Source organism: Camelus bactrianus, chromosome 7 (genome assembly GCF_048773025.1).
Source record: "Camelus bactrianus isolate YW-2024 breed Bactrian camel chromosome 7, ASM4877302v1, whole genome shotgun sequence".
NCBI classification, from domain to species: domain Eukaryota; kingdom Metazoa; phylum Chordata; class Mammalia; order Artiodactyla; family Camelidae; genus Camelus; species Camelus bactrianus.
In genome coordinates this window covers 31,066,966-31,081,510 of record NC_133545.1, presented here as the reverse complement: position 1 = coordinate 31,081,510, position 14,545 = coordinate 31,066,966, and the positions used below count along the sequence as shown (strand labels likewise).

At 38.1% G+C, this 14,545-nt stretch overlaps 1 protein-coding gene across 7 annotated transcripts in view; it reads left to right on the top strand.

Annotated features, from left to right (window-relative positions):
- The window catches only part of MDFIC (MyoD family inhibitor domain containing), a 95,228-nt gene that overhangs the window by 6,252 nt on the left and 74,431 nt on the right, over positions 1-14,545 (top strand). For all 7 annotated transcript variants that reach the window (XR_012508107.1, XM_074367180.1, XM_074367182.1 and 4 more), the window contains exon 3: positions 11,929-12,051. Coding sequence is in view for 6 of the 7 variants with exons in the window: in XM_074367180.1 (XP_074223281.1) it covers positions 11,929-12,051 (123 nt within the window). In the remaining variant the exon portion in view is untranslated. The remainder of the gene's footprint in view (positions 1-11,928; positions 12,052-14,545) is intronic.

The window sequence follows — 14,545 nt, the reverse complement described above, 5'->3', positions numbered from 1 at the left end:
GGCATTGATTTTTACTTACTTATTTTTGATTCTCCTAAAACCAGGCAGTGTCCACATTTTGTCGAATGGAATCGATATGGTTGAGCAAAGTATGTAATATGGGAGATCGTGGAAAGGCGGAAATTTAATGTAATACAGAGGTTATATTGGTTCATGGAACTTATCCCTAAGCCGCTGAAAAAGATAACGTGTAACTAGGAGGGTGGTGAGGTTCAGGCTCACTGTTGAAGAGTTCACAGTCAAGGAGCTGATGGATGGGCACAAGAGTGAGAGAGAGGACTGAGGACCAGATTTGAGGGGGTGGCCACCCTTGAGGGAGGAGAAGGAGAATACAGAAAATGAGTTCATCAGGATTGGTCACAGAAGTGTTAGATGTTTAGTGGTCATGGAAGATAAGAAGAGTGATAGTTTGTTAAAGGGGAAAGTGTATAGAGGGCTACTATGGGATGGGTTGCCTTTGAGCATGCTCACCATGTACTACTGAAAAGAAAGCCAGGGGACAGAGAGAGAAAGACATGGGGTGGAGTGGTTGTGCAGTGAGTGCTTGTAATTGAAAGAGTAAAATTCTGGGAAGGAAGGGACGATGAGACCAGTCTTGGAAACGTTGGAAGCGTTCCCCCTTTGAGATGGGAATGGGAGAAAAGGATGAGTGATCATCTAGAGAAAGTTTCCTATGAGAAGGAGATTACTGAAGGCCAAGATCCCCTCAGCAAAGTAGACGTAACATTTGCTGAAAGCAAGGGGGGTTAGGATGAGTCAAGAAATTTGAGATGTGTGGAAAAGATTTGGAAGAATGAAGAATTCAAGAAGTGATCCATCTGGGGCAAACAAAAGGGCTGCTCAGTAACACAGAGGGCTTAACTAAGAATGAATGGCATGAATTTTTAGTGGACACGGTCAGCATGGTTGACTGCCTTTCTCAGCAGGAAGCCTGTGGGAGCTTGGGGATAGAAGCAGATAGAATTGGTGTTTGGAATTAGCCTAGGACTGGAAGTTGGCAGGTTGGAAGCACTGTGGGGCAGAGAATGATGGGGGGAGAATCAAGCATGTGTGGGAAGAGTGTGTTTACAGTAACCAGTCTTGTGCTAACTGATCTTGTGTTCCAGGCTGTATGGGCAGCTGGAGAGACCAGCCTTGCAATTAGCAGGCTCTGATTTCTGGCCAGCAAGAATCATGCCTGTTGGCCTTGTTTGGCTGATTCACATACAAGAATTTAATATATATATAACTGAGTGACCTTTACAGGACTCCTGGGGAAGCTGTGGAATTTCTGGGTGTGTAAGGGCCTTTCCTGTTTCTTTGAACCTCATTTCCTGGATCTTGTTGGGGTGATTTCATGGAAAGGTCTAATAACAGTCTGCAATTATTTTACTCACATTATATTTTTACAATAATAAAAGATTGGGGGAAAAGGAAACAAATTGTCACAAGCTGAAGTTAGGCCATTGGCAAATGGAAAATCAGTTAGAAAAACAACAAACAAAAGAGGGTAACAATTCAACCCAATTGTTTTTCTGAGTTAGTGTCATTATTCTACTGTATGAAGGCATGGGGTGTGATTTTGATGTTTCTGAAGCCTTTATTCAGTTTTTATTAACAGGAGATTGATTCTATACTGATTAGATTCTAGGTGTTTGAATAGTTGAACTTCGGTGGTTCATTGAAGCAGATTAAAGATGCTGCAGCCCTTCCTGCTGTGTTAACGTCACGTGTTTGTGCACCAGTGTTTTGGATGCTTCTCTCTCTCTCTCTCCCCCTTTTTCTCTCTTTTCTCTATTTCTTCCCCCTCCTCTCTCTTGCCATTAACACTTCACTGAAGTTATTTAAGCTTTTCGTATCTTCTTTTGACATTAGCATGCACATCCTGAAGGAGGTGAGCTTTTAACCTTAAGTTTTTGAAATTGAGTTCTATTTTATAGCTTCTAATTCTAATCACTTATGGTTCACAAAGTAGGAACTATGAAAAGAGTTACTTTAACATTAATTTCGTTAGTGGTTTCTGCTCGCAGTCCACTTCTGTTTTCAGGTCGACACCCACATAATCGGAAGTAAGATGATTCATATGCATGTGCTTTTATGCCTGATTTTGAAGTAGTTTCAGGAATGAAGTCTGAAATTTTCATGCTAGCACATAGATTTTATTATCAACATCTTTGGAGGGAAACTCTGTCAACAGATATTTTATGTGTGTGCCTACTATGTACAAAATCCTGTGAAGATTGAAAGAGTATAGTTTTGTCCACAAGGAATTTATAAACTCGGTGAGAGAGAAGATGAAATGTACATGTGTGCCAAATTAAATTGAATCCCTTGTCTAAATAGCAATTCAAGATGATACCCTGAACCCCTGACAGATTGGTTCGTGGCTAATTGCCAGCTGATTGGGATAGTCTTGGAGCTTCCAAATATAAAGGTTGAGAGAGAATCTTGGGATGGCAAGAAGTCAGTTTTGTCTGGGTTGGGCTGCAGGTGATCCCAGCTGAAGAACATACAGTTTGTCGGTCTTTTTGGTTTGCACCCTGCAGAGCTGAGCACTAAAAATAAGGCAGCTTGTGGTTGAGCAGGTGACAGGCCCTCTGAAGGCAGGTGGCAGAGGACAACTTCCTCTCCTCACATTCTCTACTCCAAGAAATAGTCCTCCTACTGTTTTTCATGGTAGATTTTCCTTTACTCTTTTGTGTCTCTGAACATAGACCTATTCTGTTCTCATTTCTTCCATCACATCACCCAAGCAACATGCAGGATCCTTAGTAAGATTTTCTGAGAGGTTTTACCCTTTATTTCTCACTGAGATAACAGCTGAGATGATGGAGTGTGGGTGATGTGTAGGGAGTTACAACATTAAAATATGTACAATGTTAAAATAACTTTATCCGGTTTTCATGAATATGCAAAATGAATTTAATTCTTACTTGAGCCAAGGAGTAACATTCAATCTTTGTGTTAGAAAAGTGTTTCTGATTGGAGGATAAAAAGATGGGAGGCAATAGTAGTGGGCATGGACAAAAAAATACAGATTTCAGAGAAGTTGGGAAGTTGTAAGTAGCAGAATCTGATCATTGATTGTTGGAGTAAAGGAAATAAGGGGAAAATAGAGTGTTGAAAAACGATTCTGTGAATATCATGGACCAAGATACAGACCACTGCTGGAGAAACAGGCAGGGACAGAAGAGAAGTGGTGATGAATTTTAGGGAACATTATGTTCCAGTGACTATGGGTATATTCATGTAGAGTTTAAACTTCAAATCTGTAGGACAGGACAGGAATGTGGGTGAAAGTAATGAATCTACAAGTTATCCTCCTGGAGGTGACTGAAACTGTGGAAGTTACTGAGATTGCAAGATTTTAAAGCCAGAATGGGTTGGTAGTCTAAAAGAAGAATCCAGAGAAGGCAGTGCCCTAGAGAGATGGTTCAGAAGGCAAGAGGCGGAGTTGGTGAATTAAATGAGAGGCTCCAGGTTTTGGCCTTTAGGAGAATTACCAGACAGGAAGCACCTCCTGACTTCTCATCCATCTCCATTATTCTGAATTCAAGAAATCAATTTCAGTATACTTCACATTCTCTTATGATGATCTTATTTGTGGCTTCATTACAAATATTTGAAATACTCTTCTCCATTCTCTCTCATTTATTTCAAGATCAGGCTCAGATCATAGCTCTGAGTCTGAAATGCCCTTACAGATTAAACAACCTCCTTTGGTTCACTTTTGATACCTTCATTCTTGTAATAGTGCCAAATAAGCATTCATCCCTTAACTAGACGGCTTGGGCTACAGAGTGTTCTTGATAAAATCACTCGGTATAACTGAGAGGTGACAGAAAAGTTTTAAAAATTGTGGCACTTAGAATAGCGATCATGCCAAAAGACTAAAGATGGGTGTGTGTCCTTATTTTTAAAAAGGGGAAGAAGGCAGATTCCTCAGTTCCTTTTTATAAGAGGGTTAATTGACTGCTCAGTAAGGGAACTGCTATAGATACGGTGTCTCTGGATTTCAGCAGTTAGGAAAGCAAACTCTTTCTTGCTAGCTTTCTAGATAAGAGTAAGAAGACCATCCTGCCTATAAAAGTGGATAGAATTGAAGGTGCGGTCATGTGAAGGGAAGATTAGATTTTGATTGCCAAGAGCAAAATAAGATGAATCAGTGAAAATTATAAGGAATTAGATTTTAGACAATTGTGGGGATGTCTTTGAATAATTAAGGAGTCCTAAACTGAAGTAAGCTGTTTCCTGAGCCTGTTTCTTATCCCTGGACGTATTCATGCCTCCTCTCCTTGCCTTATTCCTAGGTATGCTGGATGCTAAATGTTTTGAACTGAATTCATGTTACCAGGTTGGGCTCTTTATGAGCCCGTGTAACTCCCAAATTCCATAAGCCTTTGAGAATTTGTCTTTAACACGAGTATACTTGTTGGTGGAAAGAACACAATTGAACCTATATTTGAGGAGGCAGGAGTGACTATGCCTCAGAGTCAGTCTTCCTGAAAATATGTTTTTCAGATAAGGAACTTTAGATTGTTATAAAAGTGCAGGCATTAGGATGACTGAAATAATGTATCCTGGTCCCTGTATTGGCTTGAAAGCCTTCATCTAACCACCCCATTACTTTTCTTGAAGGAGAAAATGCTTAATTCTTTCTCCCCCCCATTTATTTAGAGCCCCGATTATTGGGAGATTGTGAACTATTGCTGCGTTTTGTACCTATTTGCATATTTGTATGCAGTTGCTTATTCATGAAATTTTTTGTAACTATTTTCCACTTTGCTGTGTGTAAAACCTGTAGTTCTCGACCAGTCCCCAACCTGCAAACTAGCTGAGTCTATGTCATTTTTCTCATTCTTTTGAACCTAAACACACCATAAGCTTCTAAATGCATCAGCAGCCCTTTGAAGGAATGCATTTAGATTTTGCTCAAAAGTCTATTTTTCAAAATCATGATAATAATGATTAGTTGGTTAAATTGACTTAAGCATTTAATTCATTCAACAAATATAGTATATCTGTGATTATATAGTAACTTATATTTATAAAATTATGAAATTTTGTGCATATGCTCATTCATCTGTTAAAAATGCTTTGGCTGTCTTAAAGTTTTTTTTTTTTTTCACAATGAGATTTTAATTGGTTTTAGAACATTGGGCAAACAAAGCAGGTAGGTTTTGCAATGTTTCTTAAAGGTCATAAGCTTGAGGGATTTTTTTTTTCTTTTTTTCTTTTTTTTGGATCAGTGAAGAAGTAAAATTCCAGAGCCTCAGGTCTTCCTGAAAGCTGCATTATCTTTGGTTTTCAAAGGTTACATTTGGGAAGCATTTGTAGATTTCCACATTGTTCTAAGCCTCTGGGAAATACAGACGCAGTTTTTTGTTTTTTGTTTTTTTTTACTTTTCCCAGACATTTTAGTCTCAGATTACTTGAAATTTCATGCACTGAATACACATAGATCATCTGAAATTATACTGGAATTTGAATGGAAGAATAAAAATGAAATTGTCTAGAGCAATTCTGTATATGGATACAGGAGGTATGAATGTATTATGTAGACTACATATTATGTAGATTATAAATGATATGTTATAGGTTGTCCTCAAATGTTTAATTGAAGTAGATCTAACATGGAAAAAAATCCCAAATTTTAAGCATAAAGAAAGCTATTAATACTTCTTTCTAAAAGATATAGGTGAATGTTATACTGATTAAGTTTTATGAGGTTTTGTAAGTATATCTGCCAAGCACCATAATTTATATTAGTCTTTCACAAAGTAAGCAAATAAAGGATGGATAAAAATCAGGAAATGTATTTGATGATCAGTTTGTGCATTTGCACATGCATCTGCCTAGTTCAGGAGACCATTTAAAGTAGCTTATAAGAATATATTAAAAAAAAAGTTTAAAACAGAATAATAAAAAATACGGGTAGCTCAGGAGATCCAAACCTGAGGGAAAATTGAAGTGTACAGGTGTAACTGTAGGGTCAAACCCAGTTATTCAATTTTGTCTGTAAATTTCAAGTCAAAAAGAGAATATTTTCCCTAATATTGCCCATAAGAAAAAAATAACATACAGTGTCTCAGAGGAAGCAATAGTTTTCCTCTTATTGAGTCTGGAAATAGATTTCAAGCGTGGTTTTTCACTCAGGGATTACTGAATAGGTAGATACTATCCTCAACAGCTTCCTTAAGGTTTTAAAAAGGTGCTTATTGCAGTGGCACTTAATGTAATACTAACAGCAAGTGTGAACAAGCCCTGACTGTGTACCAGACGCTGCTTTCCAGGAGTGATTCTACTTGTTTCCACATCCACCTTCTGGGGTAGGTACTGGTGTTACTCCCATTTTGAAGAGTAAGAATCTGACAGAGATTAATTAACTTGCCCAGGATCCAGTGGTGGCTAGTAGTGATTACTGGTGGACCCAGGCAGCCTAATTTCAGAACCCGTGCTGTTAATCATTTCTTTAGTGCCAGGTGCAGTTTAGGGACAGTATTTCTCTCCTAGAGAACCTAACAAGACTCTTTTTATTTATCAGGAAGAATTCAAATTTCTGGACTTTTTAGGTGGCAACATTGTCCCTATTTCTTGGAAAACCATGGCACAAACACTATTTTATATGTTTTAGAAGTTCATTAGTTACTTTGACAAGCCTATTTCATCCTCAGACAACATTACTAGATTCTTCTGTTACTGTTATTTGTTAAAAGAATTTAGGTGTTGAGATGATACATTTGCTTGACTACAAACTGATAGAAAAAATATCTCTTCAATAGTTTGAATGATTATCTTATAAAGAAGTTTAGGTTTATTATTTCTGCCTACAGTGGGCAGAACTAGAACTAGTTATAGATCACCTGGCAGCATATTTATGCTCAAAATCAAGAACAACTTACTACTGAATGAAACTGATGAAAACAAGATGTGTTCCCTTGGGTGGTACCACTCCTTGGAACTGTGGCGAGAGGCTGAGGATTGGGGTGGGGCTTTCTGCCTAGGGTGGGACAGGAAATTAACTGAGCTGCAAGATCCTTTCCAACTCTGCACTCTATCATCCTATTTCCAATTGCATATCTATCCCTGATACTCACTCTGTAGTTTCATCAGTAAAATTGAGCTAACGTTTTCTTCTTTATTGTGTGGTTGATGGGTTCTAAAGATCAAATAAATACTATATATGAAAGTCCTTTGAAAATTGCTAATACTGGAATTACAAAAATTCTTAATTCTTTCCCACTCTTTTCTTCTTTTTTTTTTTTTCTTATTTATTTACCAGCTGAGTGGCTGTTGTATGGCATATATAATAGTTTACATATATTATTATCCAATTTACTTATTTTTCATGCTCTAAGATTTTTCTCTCTTGTTAAAGCACCATTCTATTATTTTATTTCTAAACTGTCTGAGATAAGTAAAACTCTCAAAGTTTTAAATTTGGATAAAACTAACTAAATAAAATACTAGAAAATATTAAATTAAGTGGAAATTCTCTGTACCTGAATCTATCTCATTCTCCTTTCACAGGAATAATTGTGATTAGAGACAGATTACTTCTCACCATTCATGCCCTTTAGAAAAATAGTGAAAAAAAATAAAGAGTATTGATTCTGTATGATAGATATTCATTTCTGAGTAGGGCGTATTATATTCAAATTGATCCTTTAGAACTCGGTTTTTTTCCCTTTCACTCTTTAGCTTAATTCATGCTTGTCAATTTCTTTGAAAAGTAACTCACTTCCAGTGCTTCTATGATTTTCTCTTCTCCATCCTACAGTGTATTTATGAAGTTTTGGCTCTATTGTTCAGCCCTGTGCAGAGTCAGAGCTATAGAATCTTAGACAAAAATGGTCTCTGCAGCCATCCAGCTCAACACCCTTATTTCTGGATAAAGAGAATGGGACCCAGCCCCCATCACACAACTGGTTAGTCTTTGAGTCAGAATCATGACCCAGGACAGTTTCCATTATTTTGTAGTTGCTTGATTGTTTCATGTGTATGTTTGGTTAGAGAATTTGTTGTCAGGGACCAAGCTTTTTCCCCCTCATCCCAGGATTCTTCCGCATTTTCCCTGTTGAGTGTAGATACAGGAGAATGTTTGGGAGCTGCCCTTTTGGATGCAGATGCCAATGGTATACAAGTATCCTTTGGTCTAGTGCTATTTTTAAAGTATCTTCAATTTTTATTGTAATATCTAAAACATATTTGTTACATGTTCATCTATTAGTAGAGCTGTTTAGTTTTATATATAATTCAGATTTTGTATTCTCATAGTTGTCCTGACACAGAGAACTAAATACCTCTACATTAGTTAGTGATCAGATAGAATTGTATTTTCTGAGAACTTAGAATACTCTGACAAGGTTGTATGAAGCAAGGTCTGTATCTCAGTATTTGATGGGCCCTTCTAAGTTTTCTCTAAATTGTATAGTACAGAAGAGCTTACCTGGAACAGTGCCCCTAAAACCTGGCCAAATATGATGATTACCTCCCCCTCCCCCATACCACCTGAATTGGGACCCCTGAAGTTGGGACTTGTCCATCTTTATGTTTAAAGTGCTCTATAGTAGAGAACCATTAGCTTAGAAGAACAGTGTCATTGAGATGGTGAAGGCCTCTCTTTAAAAGAAGTGGCTAAGTTGGGGAAGAGTGCTGGTATATATATAGTTGGGGAGGAGTAGATGTATATATAAACATCTTATGGAAAGGTACAGATGGATTTTCTGCACCATTGTAATTACTTGATTGCCTCTGGGATATGTCTTTCAAGCCCATGTAGCAGTTGAATTGCAGCTACAAACCTTCGTAGATCCAGAAAGGAGTAGGACTGTGGCTTCTGCTGCTGCGATTCAGAAGTAACAGAAACCTGTTATTAGAAACTGCTATTTTATCATCTTGAGAAGTGGCTGACCCAAACCTGTCGAAAGTTGTAGTAAGGTTGGTTCTGTGGCGAGACATCTGTTGTCCATTTTACTGTTATCTGTCAATTAAATCTCTCTCAGTGCATTTATTCAACATCAGATATAACTGCACACCGTTTTTGAGGCTGCCATGTTGGTATTCCATTAAATAGTAAAGAGATGTTAATAAAACAAAAATCCATACGTTAGAAAGTCACCGAACGGTCAAGTGGTCACAGAAGTTTAGTTTATAAAAGTGGAGAATTAGCAAGTCAGTTTCAACTTGGAAACTTTTCTGAGCCTTGCTTTGGGCTGGGGACTGTGGATCACAGCAAAAGCCTGAGATCAACTTTTGAGCCAAGACATTGTTTTCAAAGGAGGCAAAGTTGTAGAGGCTGATACTTGTGATTGAATAATAGTTACATATTATTTCTTGAATATAGTGAGACAGAGAATGATCATTTTTCTCCTCTTCAACTTGAGAAGGACTCTAGGGATCATCTAATTCTAAAATTTCACAGATAAACAAACAAAAAAACCATGACGACTGTATCTTAATAGATATTTAGAGACAGAAGAATTTTGCTTCTTAGTAGTGGGTCACCACTAAATTCGTGTGTATATGGACCATATGACATTTTCATTTATTCAACGGAGAGCTGAGAGGGTCTGTGTTTAGCACTTGAATATTGGACATGATTCAAATGTGAGTCAAGTGTGTCTGGAGGCTTTATTCATACCTATTTTCTTTTAGTCAGCAATGCTTCATAATGCCCTGGCTTCATGAATTAATTTTAATGGAATTAAACTTGAACAGCTCAAAATTATATAATTAATTTCATTCAGCTGCAATTAAAGTTACTAATTGAATCAAGCCTGCTAGCATGACACCTGGCGGCAGTCGGCTACATAACAGTAGCAGCAAGTATGTAGGACCCTGCTGGTGAGAGAGTTCCTGTGTTCTAGTGAGTCTGCATAAAAATCTTTTCTGTTGATCATCTCAAGAAGGCTCTGTAGCAGTGGAAAGATTGCTGGAGTTGTTGAAAAAAGTAAAGATTTTCCTTGAAACTAACACATCTCACGAGGATTACATTTTTCTCTCTGATAATGCTGAGTAAATGTTACGTAAATCTAGTACATACTGGTTTAGCATGCTTCTAATTTATATTTTACTGCTATCTGAATATGGTTTTGCTTTCTAAAAATACTTAGCGTCAAAGACCCTACTTTTTTCAGAATTATTAGCCCCTGGACTTATTCCTAAGTGACTGTCCGTCTATGTTCATGTGTTGAAACGTTTCAGGGCAGGACTTTTCAATTGTGAAATCCCCAATGGTACATGAGAAATTTCTGCATGTGCAGAAATTTTTCCCTTCCACTGGAAATGTTAATACAATTGACTAACAACTTCTGTTTGAATCTCTTTCCTTTCCTTGCTTCCACGGCTTGACGTCATCTGGTTTTTTCTTCCTTCTCTGACTCGTTTCTAATTGTACAGACCCCTCCTGATGCTCTTCCTTTAAAATACTCTTTTGGTGAGCCTCGTTATTTGAATGGCTTTAGCAATCATGTTTAGGAAGATGGCTGTTTCTAGCTGTCACTTTACTTGTGACTAGCAAATTCACATGTTGGTTCAACGCTAAACTCATCCACTAGACTGTAAACTCCATGAAGGCCTGGGCCGTGTCTTATGATTGGTTGTATCCCCACTGCATAGGATGATGCCTAAACAGCTACTATGTACAAAGCGGTATTTTAAAAATTATTTTCCTGATCTCCAGGTTTTCCCAGTCAAATCCAGACTGAGAGAACTCAGTCATCTCCAGTCCTTTTTTCTCTGATAATCTGTGAAACCTCTAGTTATTTTCTCACATTTACCTTCTTTCCCATCTTGTTATCCAGTTGATGACACTCTTCATCAATTTCTGCCTGGACTGTGCTGAGTCTTCTTTTGGTTTCCCTTCCTCTGTTCTCCCTCCTCCATGCGCCCGCACTCCAGTGATTAGGACGTACATGCAGGTGAATCACCTAAGCACCCCTCCCTCAAATTAAAATAGAATCTTACGTGATGGGGCCCAGGGATCTGTTTTTTAAAATAGACTGTGAGTTAAAGTATAGTCAGGATTGAGAGCCACTCGTGTGTACAAGTTTATTGGTCTTCCTAATGCATGGCTTCCATTAGGCAATTCATAAAGCTGCAGTGACTACTGTCACTTATTTATCTTGCTTTTAAATTAGGTCCAGATTTCTCACCTTGCCACTCAAATATCCATAACATGTCCCCAATCAGACCTTTACCGTGTTATTTCCTAATGTGCCTTGTAAAGTACTTCACAGTCCAGGTTGGAACTTTTGCCCGAGTGTCTGTTTCTGGAGTTTTCCCATGCTGTTCTGCCTCCTGGAATGGCCTTTCTCCCATCTCTACCTTGAGAATTCCTGCTGATCTTTTAAAGACCATCCAGCTCAGACCATTTTCTAGAGTGCCTTTCTTGAGCTCTGAACCCTGATGAGTTTCTTCTCCCTTTGAACCTCTCTAGTACTCCTTGACCTCTGATAACATTCATTTTACCCTGTGTTTGAGTCTGCTTTTTTGCTTGGCTTATGCTGCCAAGAAGACATTACTTTCCCTTACTTATTGATTTGCTCCCTGAGAACCCATAAACGCACATATAAATCTGTCATCTTCTTTGATTCTTTCCCTGCCACCCTACCCTCGACATGTATAGACTCACTTCTATCCTTGATGTAACCTTTCCATATTTTTCTTATCATGGTAAATTATTTGCTGTATTATGATGACTTGCTTACAAGAACTTTAACAGATAATTTTTACAGTACAAACTGTTTCTTCAATGCTAGTGATATAGTAGGTGCTCAGTAAATCTCTGTTACTGAGTCAATAACATGCAACAGTCAGTGGAGATACTGCTGCCATTTTTTAAAATTATGGTAGATTTAGAAGCATTTAGAAAAAAATCTATAAAATGCAAAAATGGAGAAAAATATGTAGCATTTAATGATAATAAATGTTTTTTTTTTAATTTAGAAAAATGTGATAAAGAAAATACTGAGCGAGAGATATCTCAAGCTACCAATAGCTGCTTCATTCATGGAGAGATCCAAGACCAGTCCATTTGGGGAAACTGTTCGGATGACGAACTCATCAGAAGTAAGTACTTTTGGAGAAAAATGGAGTGATTTGGGGACATGACTGTAATATACTCTCAGTTAACTGTCTCATATAATTCTGTTAGAAATCTGTAAATCAGAGTTTAGCTGAAAGTGTTTTTATGAGTCTTTTAAAGTAGAGCTAAAACTAGGATGTAAATAATACCGTCTGCCAGCTTTTCTTTAGGAAGGAAGAATTGACCTGTAAGTTTTGGACTCCATTTACAGGTTTAGACAAAACTTAATACCTTCTTGAGCAGCGACAAAGTAGAAGTCAGACAGTTCTAAGTATAAACAGACTGAAACTAAAAAGGTACAGAAAGACGAAGGTGACGGACCACGAGCAGTACTTCAGTAATGCCATGAGGCCCCTATTCTTTGGGATCCCAAAGGATCCCAAACTGTTTTTCACAATTAACGTTTTTTATCACGAGTTAGTTTCTTTTTATTCTCTTTCTCTTCTTAAAATTGCTCTGTAGAATATACACAGAAGCTTTGGTTTAGTGTTCTCTTACTCTGGGAATACCCAGAAATGCCAGTATCTTTCGGGTGCTATTGGGAATGCTGATTACGTGGCAGGTTCTGCTGGTTCTGGTTGCTAAGTTCCCCACGTGAGTTCAAGATGAATTTGCCATGTAACAAACGATTCTCTGTAGTGCATGTGTTAAGTGTGAAGGTCACTGCTGTGCCACACCTGGAAGAGCATAGGAGTGCGACATCTTTAGAAATTCTCATTCCTGGTTACCAAGTTACCACGTCACTGCTCAGTTTTCCAGAGAGGACAGAGGAGAAGTTTCATTCTGGGAATTAAGTAGTGTTTTTACTTTTTAGATTCAAGTCTTCAGTTCAGACATTTTTATAACACGGACTCTTTTTTTGTGTGTTACATATTACATTACTTTGAATCTTGGAATATTGCCTTTTCTCTCTAGAATGCCCAGTATCTGTCCCTAACTGAAATCAAACAGAAAAAAGCAGATAAAAAAGAAGGAAAAAGCCAACTTCGTAGGAAACAATAAAAATACAAACACTATTGAAGGACATTTCAAGTTTTTAAACAAAAGCTCTAAAAGTGAGTGTGTTTTAGTTTAATTTTGGCTTCTTACACTTTTCTATTGGGCAAGGGAGTAGGAAGGAAATGAGACTCAGAAATTAGTGAGGAGCCAGATTTATATAGCTTTTTCCAAAGAATTAAATAGACATTATCTCAAGTAAACATTTATCCCCCAAACATATATTGGTTGTCTTCTGTCTAAATATTGACTCTGCTGTTGTGAAACGTCAGCTTTTGTGAGATGCTGGCCTATTTCATCTGTGATTTCCCAACAAGCAGAGAGTCAGTGAGAGCGAGAAGAGGTCTTACAGACAATTTTACCTCCACCTTTTTGGGGGCATGATTATTTGCTCATTTTTCTTTTCCATAGTCACAGAATTTTAAATGTGTGTGCTTCATTTAATTGATTTATTTCCCTAATCTCCCTTCCCAAGGCCCACAGTAGGAAAACGTGAATAAGAAGTCTTCAGACAAAAACAGAAACATAAACACTGTTATGTAAAGATATGGAGAATCTCATGTTGATGTGTTAAAAATGTTTTGTGCTGTTTGGTGAAGCTCATTTTAGTCACAGAATTCATTCCATCAAAGGGAATGGATTTAAAATGAGCCACTGTCTCTTGTTTAGAATCGTTACATGGATAGTGATGTTTAAATGTAGATTTCATGTAAGTTTCTTTATTGCGTTAATGACGCAGCCTATACCATGGGGCACTGGAGCATTGGGGAACAACTGTCTAGTTGCCCACTAATATGCACTGAAGGAATGTGGAGAGAGAGATTTATGGCCCCCTCTGAGAGGGCTGCTGGGAAAACCTGCAGGCGAACAGATATGCAAAAGGTAATGGCCAGAGACAGTAACGCTGCTCCTGCCTGAAACCTAAGTTGCCAAGAATTTCCAGATACTTGTGGGTGACTTTAGACTGTGAATTCTGCTTACAAATTTCAGAAACTACATTTTTGTTATTTTCCTGGTCTCACTTTCCTAGACAAAGACTACTTTGTTGGGTCCACAGAAAAATCTGATATCTGGATTTGCCGGAATGGAACATTTTATATCATCTTTAAAACCATTTCAAGTCTGGATAGCATTTGCAAGTTTGATATTCTGATAGCTCCTGCTATTCCAACTCCCAGATATGAAAATCTCCAAAGCTGCCTGACTTTCCATCTTTGGCTTTCCCCGTTGAGTCGTTGGCCATCCTTGCGTCATTTAACGTCTGTCTCTGAACCCTGCATTTAGGGAGGGGTGTGTTTTCCTCTGGATTCAGCACCTAGCCCTTTTGTGGGGCCCACTGCATCTTGTGTAATAACAATAGGCCCTGGAAAGAAGGCTCTGGCTCGAGCTGCATGGGGGAGGAGGGGAACATCTGTGGTGAGTCAGGGCCGGGCTGGCTCCCGTGCCAGGAGTCCTGTGTGGCTCCCTGAGCACCGTGGAAGA